Source organism: Carcharhinus amblyrhynchos, chromosome 1 (assembly GCF_965287045.1).
Source record: "Carcharhinus amblyrhynchos chromosome 1, sCarAmb.v2.hapA, whole genome shotgun sequence".
NCBI lineage: Eukaryota > Metazoa > Chordata > Chondrichthyes > Carcharhiniformes > Carcharhinidae > Carcharhinus > Carcharhinus amblyrhynchos.
The window spans coordinates 129,153,859-129,170,633 of NC_137324.1; the positions used below are offsets into that span (position 1 = coordinate 129,153,859).

At 44.0% G+C, this 16,775-nt stretch overlaps 1 protein-coding gene across 1 annotated transcript in view; it reads right to left on the bottom strand.

Annotated features, from left to right (window-relative positions):
• cfi (complement factor I) overlaps nucleotides 1-16,775 on the bottom strand; it is a 50,378-nt gene that overhangs the window by 11,185 nt on the left and 22,418 nt on the right. The window contains exons 8-11 of the mRNA XM_080185490.1: nucleotides 16,090-16,197; nucleotides 11,943-11,972; nucleotides 8,088-8,206; nucleotides 4,214-4,317 (exon numbers count right to left, since the gene is read on the bottom strand). Coding sequence (XP_080041616.1) covers nucleotides 4,214-4,317; nucleotides 8,088-8,206; nucleotides 11,943-11,972; nucleotides 16,090-16,197 — 361 coding nt within the window. The remainder of the gene's footprint in view (nucleotides 1-4,213; nucleotides 4,318-8,087; nucleotides 8,207-11,942; nucleotides 11,973-16,089; nucleotides 16,198-16,775) is intronic.

Below are 16,775 nucleotides of genomic sequence, written 5' to 3' on the forward strand. Positions count from 1 at the left end.
CTCAGTGTCAAACATTGTTAATGATATCACTTTTGTTAAGCACCTTTGAACATTTTATTACAATAAAAGCATTTTATAGGTGCAAATTATTGTTGTTATAGAGTTCTCTGATGAAACAACTGGGAAGATAGCTTAATGGAAATACAATGGATATGGTAAACTCACCTGATAAGGTGCAATATAAGAACATTAAGGCAATGTTAAGGCATGCAGAATTAAAGCAAATTCAGTTTGTAAAGCTGAAAGTAAAGGAGTAGAGTAAACAGAAGTAAATTAGACTGGAAAGATGCGGGAGACTGAATATTAATAGTTATTTCAGTGGACTCCATTGTAACTTTGACAGAAGTCTAAAAGAATGACTGGAAATTAGACTGCAAGCTGACTGTACCCAGGTCCTCTGCAAATTGGGTCAAGCACGCCCATTGGATATTGGTCATTAGCATTTCCTCTGAAAATGGTAACAATGCACACCACCTTTAACTGCAAAAAGGTAAAGTTAACAGGTTTGTTTAGATTAGAGAATTGGATGTGGTGCACACAAAGGGTCAATATTGGCTCCATCTTTGTACTCCACACACATTCACACAATGCACATGCACATATATACACAAACATGCACAAACATACACACATGCATGTAGTATGTGGTAGCAATAATAGGAAGACAGGTTATTACTTGAAAGGGTGTAAATTGCGAGAGACGGATAATCGAGATCTTGGAGTCATGGTGCATCAGTCTGGAAATAAGCATGTAGGTGCAGCAGGCGGTAAAGAAGGCCTTCATACCAAGTAAAGAAGGTTTGTTGGCCTTCATACCAAGAGAGTTTGAGTATAGGATTAGGGATGTTTTGCTGCAATTGTATTGGGCATTGGTGAGGCCACATCTGGAACATTGTGTGCAGTTTTGGTGTCCTTATCTGAGGAAGGATGTCTTTGCTATAGAGGGAGTACAGCAAAGATTTACCAAGTTGATTCCTGGCATGGCAGATCCAACATATGAAGAGACACTAAGTCAGTTAGGATTATATTCATTGGAGTTTAGAAGAGTGAGAGGGGACCTCACAGAACCTTATAAAATTCTAACAGGGTTAGACAGGGTAGATGCAGAAAGAGTGTTCCCTATGGTGGGGGAGTCTAGAACTGGGGGTCATTGTTTGAGGATAAGGGGTAAACCTTTTAGAACTGAGATGAAGATAAATTTCTTCATCCAGAGGGTGGTGAATGTGTGGAATTAACTACCACGGACTGTAGTTGAGGCCAAAATATTACCTGATATCTAGAAGAAATTAGATACAGCTCTTGGGGTTAAAGGATCAAGGGATATGGGGGGAAGGAGGGATCAGGATATTAAATTTGACGATCAGCCATAATCATAATAAATGGTGAAGCAGACTTGAAGGGCCAAATGGCCTACTCCTATTTCTAATTTCTATGTTTCTATGCACTACACACACACATACTATGTAAACAAAAACACCCACACATGTATACAGACACACACACACATATGTAAATGAATTGAACTTAAGTATAGGGAGTTTATGCAAATGTACAAAATGTATTCAAATACATAAAAGAATGAATGTGTAAGAGCAGGGAAATAAAACTATAAAAAGGCCAATAGCATTTTGGATTTTATAAATGCTGACATAGAATGCAAGTAAAGAAATATTGATAAATGTTTACAAAGGATTGGTTAGACCACAGAGTACTAATTACAGCACTGTGTCCCATCCTGAAAAGGAAATTAGAGCTGTAGAGAATGTACATTATAAATTATCTAGGATCATGCCAAGGTAATGCCAGAATTATCAAGTAACAGTTATAAGGAAAGACTTGAGATCCAAGGATTATAATGGAGAAGGTATTTTAAAACTGTGAAGGGTTTAATACAGTAATTAGTAAAGACAATGAAATCTTGCTGGGAAATCAGTGAAGAGTTGACATCACTTCAAAGTTAGCACTGAGGGAATGAGAAAAGAGGTTTAGAGAATGTTTTTGTATTACACAGAGGTTGTTGGAGCAATCACAATGAATGATCAAGGGCAGAAACTGTCGTATATTTTAGGGGAAAATTGGATAAATATTTGAAGCAGAGGAGGACATGAGGCTACTGGAAGAGAGTGGGGCAGTAATATAGGGTTTGGATTATCCTGGCAGAGAGTTAGCACAGATACGCGGACCCAAATCACCAGCTCCAATGCACCCCTCCCTGACGAGCATTCTGTGTTCATTTTGAGTGAGAGGTTAGTGAGTGCACGCCCTCCATCCCAGAAGCCTCGGATGAACGGTTATCTGAGGTGACCATTGCAGATGTCAGAGCAGCCTTCTCAAAAGTCAATCAACAGAAAGCAACTGGCCCAGATGGGGAACCGAAATGAGCACACAGGTCCTGTGTAGATCAGCTGGTGAGGGTATTCGCAGACATCTTCAACCTCTCTATATACCAATCTGAGGTCCCTACCTGCTTGAAGAAGATGACTGTCATTCAGGTACCAAAGGAAAACCAGGCAATGCACCTTAATGACTATCATCCGGTGGCTCTGACATCCATCATTATGAAGTGCTTCAAAAGCTTAGTAATGGCACAAATCAATTCCTGCCTCCTGGACTGCCTGGCTCCACTACAGATCACCTATCATCGCAACAGGTCCACAGCAGATGCCATCTCCCTGACCCTACATTCAACCCTAGAACACCTAGAAAGCAAAGACACCTATATCAGACTCCTATTCATAGACTATAGCTCAGCCTGTAACACCATTATTCCCACGAGACTCATCTCCAAACCCCATGGCCTGGAGCTTGGCTCTCTTTCTCTGCAACTGGATCCTAGATTTCCTAACTCACTGACTGCAGTCAGTAAGGATAGTAACAACACCTTCTCTATGATCATCTTCAGCTATGTCCTTAGCCCCCACTATACTCCTTATACACTATGACTGTGTGGCCAAATTCCCCTCCAACTCGATCTTCAAGTTTGCTGATGACACCACATGGCGGGCTGGATCTCAAGCAATGACACGACAAAGTACAGGAATGAGATAGAGAATCTGGTGAACTGGTACAGCAATAATAATTGCTCCCTCAATGTCAACAAAATCGATGTCAGGAAGCACAGTGAGGACGTGCCCCTGGCTACATTAGCGGGGACGAAGCAGAAATGGTCGAGAGCTTCAAGCTTTTAGCTGTCCAGGTCACCAACAACCTGTCCTGGTCCCTCCATATGGACACTATAGTTAAGAAGGCCCACCAACATCATTCTCAGGAGATTAAGGAAATTTGGCATATCTGCTACAACTCTCACCAACTTTTACAGATGTACCATAGAAAGCATTCTTTCCAATTTTATCAGAGCTTGGTATGGCTCCTGCTCTGTTCAAGACCACAATAAAGTACAAAGGATTATGAACGAAGCCCAGTCCGTCACACAAACCAGCCTCTCATCCATTGACTCTGTCTATACTTCTCGCTGCCTCAGAAAAGCAACCAGCATAATCAAGGACCCCACACACCTCGGACATTCTCCTTCCACCTTCTTCCATTGGGGAAAAGATACAAAAATCTGAGAACACTACCAACTGACTCAAGAACAGCTTCTTCCCTGCTGCCATCAGACTTTTAAATGGATGTACCTTGCATTAGTTGATCTTTCTCTACATCCTAGCTATTACTGTAACACTACATTCTGCGCTCTCTCCTTTCCTTCCCTTTGTTTGGTATGCTCTGTCTGTACAGCTTGCAAGAAACAATATTTTTCACTGTATACCAATACATGCAAAATAATAAATCAAACCAAATGGTTTCCTTCCATGCTGTAAATGTCTATCATACTTTAAAAGGTAAGATTTTAAAAGCAGTAGAGAAATAGAAGACTTTGCTGTGCAGATACACAGGTTATTGAAGGGAGCTGCAGAATTAGAAGCAAATGGCGCAGAGGCAAGAAAATAAAGTTGAACATAGTTAGGCCAGCAATGGAATGTTTTTCAGTTATGTAACTCTATGATGAGAAATGTATCCATAAAGCAATGAAAAAGTGCAGTGAAAGAGAATACCATAGAATGTTCCCATTCTGCCCACCACAGGAATCATAGCAGCTGGGACAGGTCCATACTAAAGTCCGTTGACCTTGGCCGTAGCCAGAAATCCCGTCCAATGGATTATTTTGTGGCATACTTTATGAAGAGTTTGTCCAGAAAATGCAGATTCTCACCTTAAACAATGTGCAGCTGATAAAATCCAACATCCACCAATGAAGACTCCTCCACAGTTCAAAGTTGAACCTTCATAAACTGCTATTTGCCAAGGAAATTCACCCTGTGAAAACAACAAAAAGTACATTTGCTGCACCGAGATGCTTGGATGACAGTGCTGGTATTCAGCAGCAAAACAGCTACTGGCAATGTTCTACTGGCAATGTGCCACTGAAACTATCAACTCCCACAGCAAGACCTGCCACATCAGCTCCCCTTTTAGACTGTAAGAAATATTAAGGTGTCATGCAGGCATTATGCATCAATTCCTCCAGCAACAAGATTGTGCAAACTGGGGGCAAACCAGTACTTGAAGAGTGGGTATTAATGACAAGCACGGGTGAAGTAAGATTGTTGGGTATCAGCTTTTTGAATTGAAGGAAGGATTTTTAGAGTGATGCATACAAGAATTGTTGGGGAAAGAGGTGGCCAGAATGTATGGTACCAAGTTTGAGGTGCACTGCTTTCTATAACCAGAGTGTGTTGTGCAGTGTTTGTTGTACAATGTTTCATTCAGATGATGAAAGCATGATGGTCATTGAAGTAGTCTGGGAAGGTTTTTTTTAACCTTCCCTATTCTGGTCAGATCATTGACCTTCTTGTGGGACTATATTACAGTCCTGGGGATGAGAGAGTTGGCACTCAGTGGCAGTACCACCTTCCAGCAGGTGTCACAACTGACATTTCTGAGGAGCTTTCTGCCACGTGTGGGCAGCAGTCTGAGCCTCCTAGTTACAGGTTTGACCCTATAAAATTGTACCACCTTCTCCTCTGCCTGCATGCCAGATCCTACTGTCTTTTTTTGACTGCATGTGTCAGTTGTTCCTATGATATTCTTTTTAAAAAATGTTCTAAACATTTGTAAAACATTATTCCTGAGGCATGTAGTCAAGGTTGTAGTCAAATGAGTGAGTGAGCCAAGCCATGTTCTCTCCAGTCTGGTCGCGATTTTCATTGTAGAGGCCGTACTTCAGTTTCCACATAGCTCAGCGCATTAACTCATTAATCCAGAATGAACGCCAGTCACTCTACCAATAGCTGTTAAAAAGAGCTGACCCAGAAAACGCTTGTGTAATATTTCTTCAGGCTTTGACAAGCATCAATCTTTTTACATCGGTGCAAAAGCAATGCAGCTCTTTATTCGGAATAGCTGAATCTCTACTTCATGAGCTCTGGTCAAAAATTCAGTACCATGTTTGTGAGCTCTGATTTATCTACTAAAAGCACAAGTCCTGATCAAAGGCATGGTCCTCAGAATCCATTGACACTGCTCCTGTTTAACAAGTGTAAATTCGACACCTAAACATCCACTCTAGTAGAGAGCAAGCCCACCCCCTCCCCTGTCACCCTAGCCTTGCACAAGTCCACCATCCAGGATGCTGGAAGTATTTACAGTGCTCATTAATTTGAAGTAGCATTGACCTCAAGTGTCCATCACATCTTCAACTGTCAGGAGAACTGCTCATAGACTCATAGAACCCCTACAGGATCCATTTGGCCCAACTCGTGTGCAATGACTCTCTGACAGAGTATCTTACCCAGGTTCTCTTCCCTGCCCTGTCTCTGTAACCCCATATATCTATCATGGCTAATCCATCCAAACTACACATCCTGGGAAACTGAAGGGCAATTTACTATGGCCAATCCACCTAACCCGCACTTCTTTGGATTGTGGGAGGAAACCGGAGCACCCAGAGGAAACCCACGCAGACACAGGGAGGATGTGCAAACTCCACACAGGCAGTCAGCTGAGGCTGGAATGGAACCCGGGTCCCCAGCACTGTGGGGCAGCAGTGTTAACCACTGTGCTACCGTGCCATACATCAAAAAGTACTCCATCTGAACTACTCGTCCCATCGCTAATGCAACAACAGTCACACCATTCGATTGCCTTCCTTCAGTCCGGTTTTATGCGTCTATTCTTAGATTCAATACAGCTATAAAACACTGCCATCAAATCTGGAACCAAAACACTTTTATCCAAAAATACAATTCCATTTCTATTAGTTAAATGAAAAAATTAAGAATCACATTTTCCATTTTCTTCTTGTGCTTATTTACTTATCTTAGTGCTCCCACAAAGTATTTTCCCAACGGTCACAGCATGAGAGGTGGAGACTCCTGAGCTGCCATTGGGGATGTTTCAGATGGCTGAGGTAGGTGAGGCCCTGGCTATTGAGGGCTCAGCTGTACACTCCAGCATCTTAGTGTTGGCTGTAGTAGCCTGACCCAGCTGTCCAAAACCAGTAAGGAATTGTTGGAGTGACTGGCAGGGTATGAGGCGTGAATTTATCCCGAGAGACAACAGCAAATTTCTCTCCCAATGAGTAAATGTCACTCATACAGCTCAGCATAAGAACAGAGTGCAGGAGTAACATTAAAGTTCTGCAAGCCTCTGTCTAAACTGGATCTCTGAGCCAAGTCAGCCAGCTGTGCTTCAGTGGTGGTAGTCATAGCAATTATGGGAGCTGTCAGCAAGTTTCCATGATAGGAACTTCACCATGTTCCTGTGACTGGACACTAGGCCCATGTTGGACAGAATGGTTTCCATACCCTGCCTGTATTCTTCCCTACTCTGAAACTTTGCTCATCGGCAAGGCTGCCCAGTGCACCTAGTTTTCTTCTGCTGTATGCCCGCCAGCCTTCTTCCATATCCTGGGTCCTCCAAGACTCCACCTGACTCTCTGCAGCTGAGCATCTGCATGAGCTCCTCTCCAGTGTGCTGACCTCTGTGGCATCGCACTCTCCTGCCTGAGTTTCAACATGCTTGTGTCAGGTGATTCGCTACATGAAGAACCCTTTCCAAACCAGCTCTCAAAAGAATGCATGATATCAGTCTTCAGGCTGGGACTTGTTAGGATTGGAACAAGTGCCCATGTGACTAGTCTCCTCTTGGACAAGCACAGGCGCCTTCATTTCTTTCAACACCTGAAATGAGAATAAGGAACAGGTTTTAATGTTAACTCCGAACAGAGAGAGAAGAATCTGGTGAAAGCAGCTCCAATTTGTCTTGCAGTGTGTGAGTAAGATGAGATACAAATCAGAAAGGGGAAAGAGGGAAAAGGTGTGAAGAAACTTTGTACAATGTTTACATTGCATCACATTATCACTCACCAGGGCAATTACTCTCCATACCCATTCCATCCCTTGGTGGAGAGGATATGCAGACAGATTTGGCCTCCCCAGAGGTAGCATTCAAACAATTGCTGTGCACAAGAAATAAGGGCGTGTGTTAGTGACCATCTTGTGAGGTATATAGAGAATGTGCTGTCACGATCACATAGTTGATAATGTAGTGTGCAAGATGGGAGAAGTAGGTCAGGTGTAGTAGTGAGTGTGAAAGTGTGCAGTGAAGGATGTGGCATATTATGTGACAAGGTGATTGTGGGAGAGTGAGGGGAAGCAGGGAGAAGACAATGGTGAAGATCTGAGTAGAGAGTACGCTTACCTTAACAGCACTGGTGAGGTCATTGAACTTTCAACTTTGCAGTAGTGGCCTGGGAGCTAGGCTTCAGGCACTGACCTCCTCAGTGACCTCTTGGTGATGGAGTAGTTGCCTGGAGGGCCATGAAATTAATATCGGGAGATATGTAACACGGCTGCTAACTCATTACCACATATTTTACACAATTGCACAAAGCCAACGGCTGGAAAATGTTAGCCATTCTCACCCCACTGTCACTGAAAATGAGGACGAAGAATTTGGCGCTCATTGCAGCAGGACCGGAAAATCCAGCTGGCATGAACGGCCAGAAAATTCCACTCAACATTTACCACATGTTATTGAAGAGCAAGAGAGAATGAAAAGTCATGAAATGAGAATTATAGACATACCTGTAAAGCGTTTGTACCTCCCACAAGCCTTTTCGATCTTTTGGAGGAGTTTTCGTCTCTGGTAACATTTGAATGCCCACAGGGTAGTTTACGAAGTAATTGCTTGAGTTGGATTCTCTCTAAAGGTAATGTTAAATGTATATTTTCAGCCCTCTCATAAGACTAATGCACCAAGTTCAAGCCAGGCCACTTCTTCCAGCACGGGGAGACAGCTCCTCAAAACAATGGGGATTACTTTTATTTGAGGCAATAGGCTATAATAGACAGCAGTAAGCCTATTGCACACCTCCTCCTGTTCCTTATTTAAATCCTGTTGTGCTGAATTGTACCCTAATTAACCCGTGGGGGAAAATTTGGTCACTGAAAAGTAACTACCTGGACATAAGCTTCATCTATATCCTGTGACTGGAAAGTCAAATCAGTTCCTTTCCCTTTCAAGTTGTACATTTCTCTTGTACATAGTGGAAGGTCCACACAAGTAATGCCAACAACATTTGGCTGACTAACAGCTGGATGGGGGACTTGCAGCAGCTGTTTGCCATGGTTCTCTGTCTCTCCTGATGGGAGACAAAACCATTGTGGATTATAGTGTAAGTAGCCCCAGGGTGCATGAGCCGATGGTACTGCAGGCCCGCGGAAATGAGGCTCCCTAATTCTTCCTCTGGAATAAGGCTGAACATTTTTTCTCCATTTTGTACAACGTAGTCCAGCAGAGCAACACAGACTTGACAGGTCACTGCAAATAGGACCTGTTTTTCACTGCAAAGGAAAGTGTAATAGCTGCACGAATCAGACATGGCAGATAAACCAACAGAGGTTTATTTAGGGGAAATTAACTGTGGGTCCTATTTTACCATTTTAATTCTAAATGCTGGGCTGACTTGAAACTGGGAATGTCTGACTTTTAGACCTGTTCTCAGGTGCCCCCATATGCACACTGCCTGCAAAAATAGCAGTGATTCCGAATCACGTTGGACAAGCCCATGGGTGGGGCTTAACGCACCCAAAATTCTCCAGCTCTGATCGAAGCCTTCAACTACGCGTGCACGGTAAAAAAAAATATAGAAAAACGTTCCCCTGCCACATCCCTCCCGGGCCGGATAATGCCTCCCTTGGCCCCACAGGCATTTCCCCATCCCCACAACATAACTGACCCCCTTATTCCCCCACCTCCCCGCTACCCAGACTAATCATGGCCCCCACCCCCCTTAACAGATCGCACATAGAATGGCAGCGGATCCCTGCCCTCCCACTCCCCCACGCAGAGAGGCAGCAGACCTTCTCTGCCCCTGCCCCTACCCATCCCCATTAGACAGCCATCTGACCCACCTCAGCCCCATCCACCAATCTGAGTTAGAGACTCACCAGAAACTCTGAACCTACCTCCTCAGAAGCTGGTGCATCCGAAACATATCTTTGCGGATCATGTCTATTTTGCGCCGAATCTGGACGGGCGAACACGGTGGTAAAGAGGGAAGTGCCGATAAGTTTGGGTGTGCAGCCCATGAAGTCAATTTAAATGCATGCAAATGCATTTAAATTGACATCGTGCCTGTTTCAGATGCGGTCCCAACGATGGCATTGGTAAAGGGGGAACCAACATGGAGGAGAGTGTGAATCACACTACTCACCTCACACCCGACTTTACCAAGTTTCCACGCCCGAAAATGGGCACAACTTGATAATATTGGGCCCTATATATTTGGCAGAGATAAGAACACTTCCGAACTCCATGACACCCGAACCCCATCTGCCAGAAATCTTGGCACTCCCGCTTGCGACTCACGCACCCTGCCACAATTGGCTCAATCGGTCACGTGACCCTCCGATAACTCACCCCATAAAGGAGCAAGCTACCACATGCTACCTCCATCAGGGAGGTGATGGCTGAGTGGTATTATCGCTAGACTATTAATCCGGAAACTCAGCTCATGTTCTGGGGACCTGAGTTTGAATCCCACCATGGCAGATGGTGGAATTTGAATTCGATAAAAAATGTCTGGAATTAAGAATCTACTGATGACCATGGAACCATTATCGATTGTCAGAAAAATCCATCTGGTTCACCAATGTCCTTTAGGGAAGGAAATCTGCCATCCTTACCTTGTCTGGCCTACATGTGAGTCCAAAGCCACAGCACTGTGGTTGACTCTCAACTGCCATTGGGCAACCAGTGATGGGCAATTAATGCTGGCCAGCCTGAGACGCCCTGTCCCACGAATGAATAAAAGAAATGTTCTCGAGGCTTTCAGCAGCACTTGGGAAATGTGGAATATTTTGGATTTACACAATTACAATTATTTTTTATTTATTCAGCAAACAAGTTGCGGGTTGCTCAGACAGTAAATAGTACATTGCCAGGGAAGAAGCTGAAGACATTTGTTTATTCCTTAATGGATTCATTCACAACTTCTCCCCACCTCTCTTAACGTGTGAGGGGCATGTGCCAACCACTATCTGATACCACCCAGAAGTCACCATTCTTCATCTGATGGTCAAATGAATGAGCACGATAAGATATTTGATCATGGAGAGTGCAAACTATATCTCACTTAACAATAAGGGATGAATTTTATCAGGGCTGAGAGAGATGGAGATGTATTCTGCACCTCCACACCAGGTCACAAGGTCGGTCAGGCACCACACTGACTTTCGATCAGTTTATGCCATGGTGATAATATGCTAGGGGTGGCCTTAATGAGATAAGAATAGGATTTATTCTGTCACTTAGGGACAGGGAGCTCTGCCCTCGAGAACTTCCAGCAGTTCTGTAGTTCCAGCGGCACCAGAGGCAACTGGTTGCCACTGCTGGGACAATACACACTCCGAGGAAGGAAGAACAGGAATACTTATTGAACTTTAAGGCTCGCCCAGGCATTTAGGCTGGGGAGGGATTGGAGATCCGAGCGAGGTGGGGGTGGGGTGTGGTTTAGAGGTCAGAAAGGATGAACAAAGTAGGGGAACCATCATGGAGGTCCAATGAGCATGGAGACACACACCTCCCCCCTTATAGGATGTACATCACCTTCCTGCTTTCCTACCAGGTTTCCTTTACCTTCACCAGCCGCACATGTGGTTGAAGCAGTGCCGGAATGAGGACCTTAAATGGCCATTAATTGGCCTTCCCCAAATATTCTAGTGGAGAGGATATAAAACTTCACCCCAAGGCACATCTGTCCATTTTGTGTAGCAAGCATCATCAAAGAGCGATGGAGAGTGGGCAGCCTAGCTGATTTCTTCCACCGGTTTGCTGAGATCAATTGGAGCCATGCATTGTTGGGCTTTCCGAGATACACTGACTGCACAAACCAGCAATGTGTCTGATGGCCTATCTGGTTTACATCACCCGATTCTGCAGCAGCCAATGGCCAGAATGTTTCCCTCCCCCTGTGGCAGGTTCTGAAGTAGTGGGGGGGGGGGGGGGGGGGGAACAGCTGTGAAATTGCCTGGATGGGATTCCCTCTGAGTTCCCGCCCACCTCAATCTTGCAGCGATTTTATGTTGGGATCAACAGGGCTTCAGATGGGAGGCCCACCCTTGCCCCAGTTGAGGCCCTTTCGCTTCCTCCTAACTGATCGACAGAAGTCCTGTCTCATGCCAATCAATGGGCATTGGAGCGTAATATGGCAGCTGGATTCTCGGAGTTGGTAGGGATTTGTCCTTAACCAACTCTTCAGCTCCTAAAAATTTAGGCCAATGTGTTTTGCTGAGGAGATCATCATAAGAGTTCTAGAAGCAAGTCTCTGGCCCTTCTGGTCTCAGCTGTATTTACTGTAATCACATAAAATGAAAATACAATTGAAAATAATCTCAGTGGAAAATTCACGCTGGAAAATCATTGCCATTACCACGTACCTGTGTTAGAATCTTTGGTTGTGTCCTGTCCTTTATAAAAACAAAGACAGAAGTGTATTAATCAAAATGATAATCATTTCCACTTAATGTTATTAACACTATCACTTCAGGGATTTTTCAACAGCCATAGAAAGCATTCTTTCCAAATGCATCACAGCCTGATACAGCTCCTACTCTGACCAAGATCGCAAGAAACTACAAAGGGTTGTGAACAAAGCCCAGTCCATCACACAAACCAGCCTCACATTCATTGACTCACTGGGCAGCACGGTGGCACAATGATTAGCACTGCTACCTCACAGCACCAGGGTTTGATTCCCAGCTTGGGTCACTATCTATGTGTAATTTGTACATTTTCCTGGTACCTGTATGGGTTTCCTCTGGGTGCTATTACTATGCTAAATTGTTCTTTGTGTCAGGGACTAGCTAGGGTAAATGCATGGGGTTATGGGGATAGGGCCTGGATAGGATTGTGATCAGTGTAGACTTGATGGGCTGAATGGCCTCCTTCTGCTCTGTAGGATTCTATGACTCTGTTTATACTTCTCACTGCCTTAGGAAAGCAGCCAGCGTAATCAAGGACTTCATACACTCCAGACATATTCTCTTCCACTTTTTTCCATTGGGAAAAAGATACAAAAGTCCAAGGTCACATACCCACCTACTCCCTGCTGCCATCAGAATTTTGAATGGACCTACCTTACATTAAGTTGATCTTTTACGCCCTGTTTCTATAATACTACATTTTGCACCCTCTCCTTTCCTTCTCTATGTATGGTTTGCTGAGTCTGTATTGCATGCAACAAACAATACTTTTCACTGTTTAATAACACATGTGACAATAACAAAATCAAATCAAATCAAAAAATGGGGGCTCCAACTTGGAATCTTGCACAATGGCAAACCAGTTCCCTTCACAGCAATTATACAGACGCAGGACTCTACATCCTCTTCTTTCACATTAATAACCTCATACTCTTGATCTTATGCTTCACCTCCTGCACACCTTTTGGCATACGTTCCATACGTACTCGTCGGAGTATCCCAGAAGCTATAACCTTGCAGGAAAAATTGATGCGTAATGCTGATCAAAGGGTGTTCACTGAAAGAATATCTGCGTCTTTAAACTCATCATCATTCACTTTGAAGGCAGGATGATAAAACTCATGAGGAGGCTCCCAGTTCCTGCTGTAGGAGATGATGAGGCCAATATCATCTTTTCAGTGCCATGTTGCTGAATGAGCATCTGCGATAGCACATCCTGTGAAGCATCACCTAGAGATAACCTTCCACCCCCTTCTCTGTCTCCCTTTGCCCATGACTTTGATGCTAATCCATTCTAACCTTCTTCTCTCCATTGCTGCAAACATACCTCATTAGCAGTGAGGACACAAGGGGAAGAAACTGCTGAAGATGGTGAGGATGATAACAGTCAAACCCGCCATGCATTGCACCTGTGGTGTACTGCCACCTTTCAGGATAGCGGCACATGCTAGGTTACCAATCTTCCACAACATGGCACCTTGCCAGTCTACCCGTCTATCATTGGAGGTACACATCAAGCTGCCAAGGAAGCTAGCACACCCAATGAAATTTAAAAAGTATTTCTTGGGCACTCCCATTACTCTGCCAGATGGCAGCAGGCACTAGAGTTGACAGCTTGTGTGGGTTGGCCGATACCTGAGCTGCTCCCTACTAACATCCCAGCATGCTTCAGCGTGATTAGAGCCAGGGGTCTATTTAACTGTTGCAATCATATCCTGTGTAAAGTCAGAGAATTTCTTTACGTAATTCAACTGATAACAGCCAACATGGGGTCAGAGGGAAAACGTCCTCCCTAGCCAACCTCCTTAACTTCTTTGAGGAGGTAACACCTCCTTGGGAATTGTGGGAAAGCTCAAGATGTGCTGTATGTGGACTTGCAGAAGGCATTTGAAGAGGTTTCACAAAACAGGCTTTTAATCAAACTCAAAACTCTGGGGAATCAGGATAAATCTTAGGTATGGATGGGAAATTGGCTGATGGGCAGAGGAAAAGAAATTCTGTTAGAACCGTTATATTGTGATTAAGAAGGGTGGGGGGAGGGGAGGGCATCCCCAGCATATTGTTCACTAGAACACAAAAAATAGAAGCAGGAGTAGTAGACGTTATGGCTCATTCGGCCTTCTCCACCATTCAGTATAAACATGGCCGCCAGTGGGCGTCAACTCCACTTTCCCACCCACTCACTCTCCATATCCCGTGATTCTCCATGAGACCAAAAATCACTCCATCTCAGCCATAAATATATTCCATGATGCAGCACCCAAAACCCGCTAGGGTGGAGAATTCCAAAGATTCATAACAGCCTTGAGTGAAGTAATTTCTCCTCATCTCAGTCCTGAATGATCAGCACCTTATCTTAAGACTGTGCCCCTGTGTTATAGTCTTCTAAAATCATCAGAATCAATCTCTCAGCTTACATCCTATAAAGCCCCTTTAAAATCTTGAATGTTTCAATGTGATTGCCTCCCATTCTTTTAAAGTCTAGAGAATATTTTACTCAGGGAACAACCCCTCATCCCAGGGACCAATTTAGTGAACCTTCATTGTATCGCCTCCAATGCAAGTATCTCCTTCCTTAAACATGGAGACCAAAACTGCACTGTTAGGATGTTAGAAGTCTCACAACACCAGGTTAAAGTCCAATAGGTTTATCTGGTAGCAAACGCAGCTTGTAATTTATTCCAGAGAAGAGTTTCTGTTCCTCTCTGCACAGATACTGCCAGACCTGCTGAGTTTATTCAGAATTTTCTGTTTGTATTTCTAATTTTTTGGCTTGGTCTGTGAAACCCAGGATCATGCAACTGAATGCTGTCAGCTAGATGCTGTTCAGAGAGATTAGCATGTGCTTCTGTTCAGGAAATGTTTTGCAGTAACAAAGGTTGCTCATTTGTTTCTGGTTGAATAGGTAACATGTTGTGTCGCAAGAAAATTATCAAATTATTTATACTGGTTGGAAATTTATACTTAGAATGGCATTTATTTTTCAGAGCAAGTCAATGGACTGAATTTCCTTGGCATTTCTCCTGCTTGGACACTTTAATGTTGATAATGTCAGGGGTGTGGAGGGAGCGTGACTGTGTTGGGTACGTTGCAGTGGGTGTTTTAGTGCCTTCCCTATACACCACCCTATGCCAATCTTACTACTGAGATCAATAGCAGGAGAAAGATGGGATAAATATCTGGATAGGTTTAGGGCATCAAGCTTAAGGACAGAACTTTCTGACTGTTCACGTTGGCCGGATCTTCCGATCCTGCCGATGGCGCACCTCGCCATTGGTTTCACGGCATTGAGGGGTGCATTTAAAGGGAAGCCCCATTGACAATGGCGGGTCCAGAAGGTCCCACCACCCACCAGTGGAGGGCTGTCACTGCTGCCACGAAATACATGATGGGTTGCACAGAAAATCCCGCCCCAAGTCTCCAACACTAAAGTCAGTGTCAGAGATATTCTCAGAGCGGCCAGGGGCAGCTTAATTTTGCCCATCAGAAGTTTAAAATTTCCGGATAAGTACCATATATATGTGCAAGTCTTCAGGGTCTCAATATGCACTAGCAACAAATGTTAAAACATTTGTAGCAAATGCCATCAGAAGATACAAGTCAATGGTGTTCATATCACTTATCCAGAGATTCTACAGTGCTTCTCCTATGGTGATAATAAATAAAATTGAAAATGCTCAAGGAAATTAATTACAATCGATCAAAATATGTTAAAGCTTTTGGCTACTTTTGACTTATGCTGTTGTACAGTTCTGTTGGCTTTGACAGACTTGCAGCACCTCAGCCAATGGCTAGCTCTACATTTGCAAGACTTAGCAGCAGTTTTGCTAGCTTACTCTCCTATAGCAGGGGATCACAGTAAACCCTGCCCAATGTCTATGCAAAGGTAAAAGAAAAAGCACCATTGATTGACAGGCAATCTACTTTGAAATGGACAGGACACCCGTTCATTCAATTTAATGCTGTTGCAGTTGCAATAATGTTTTGATAGCTGTGGTCATTATGAATGTCTGCAAATCACGTTTTCCTGAACCTACATGGAAATGTGGCCATATACTTCAATAGTTGTAGGATGCATTAATCTATGAAGTCTATTTCTTACCAGCACATTTGCTCTCATCACTTCCATCCAAGCAGTCAGCTTCACCATCACACTCAGAAAAGTTTGGAATACATACATCTGACTTGCAGTGATAAGAATTCTTGCATTCTGTTTTAACAATAGAAACAAATGTCATATACTAGAGCAATGGTTAGGTTGATTGGCCATGCTAAAATTGCCCCTTAGTGACCTGGGATGCTTACGTTAGAGGGATTAGCAGGTAAAATATGTAGAGATATGAGGGTAGGGCCTGGGTGGGATTGTGGTCGGTGCAGACTCGATGGGCCGAAGGGCCTTTTGCTGCTCTGTAGGATTCTATGATACTCGGTTACCATTTGGAGCCTTTTTAATGAACTAAATTTTTAATGAACTGCAGGTGGCATGGTAGAACAGTGGTTAGCACTGCTGCTTCACAGCTCCAGGGTCCTGGGTTCAATTCCCAGCTCAGGTCACTGTCTGTGTGGAGTTTGCACATTCTCCTTGTGTCTGCATGGGTTTCCTCTGGGTACTCCGGTTTCCTCCCACAGCCCAAAGAGGTGCAGGTTAGGTTGATTGGCCATGGTAAGAAATTGCCCCTTAATGTCCAGGGATGTGTAGGTTAGATGGATTAGTGGGTATAATATGTAGGGATATGGGGGTAGGGCCTGGGTGGGATTGTGTTCGGTGCAGACTCGATGGGCCAAAGG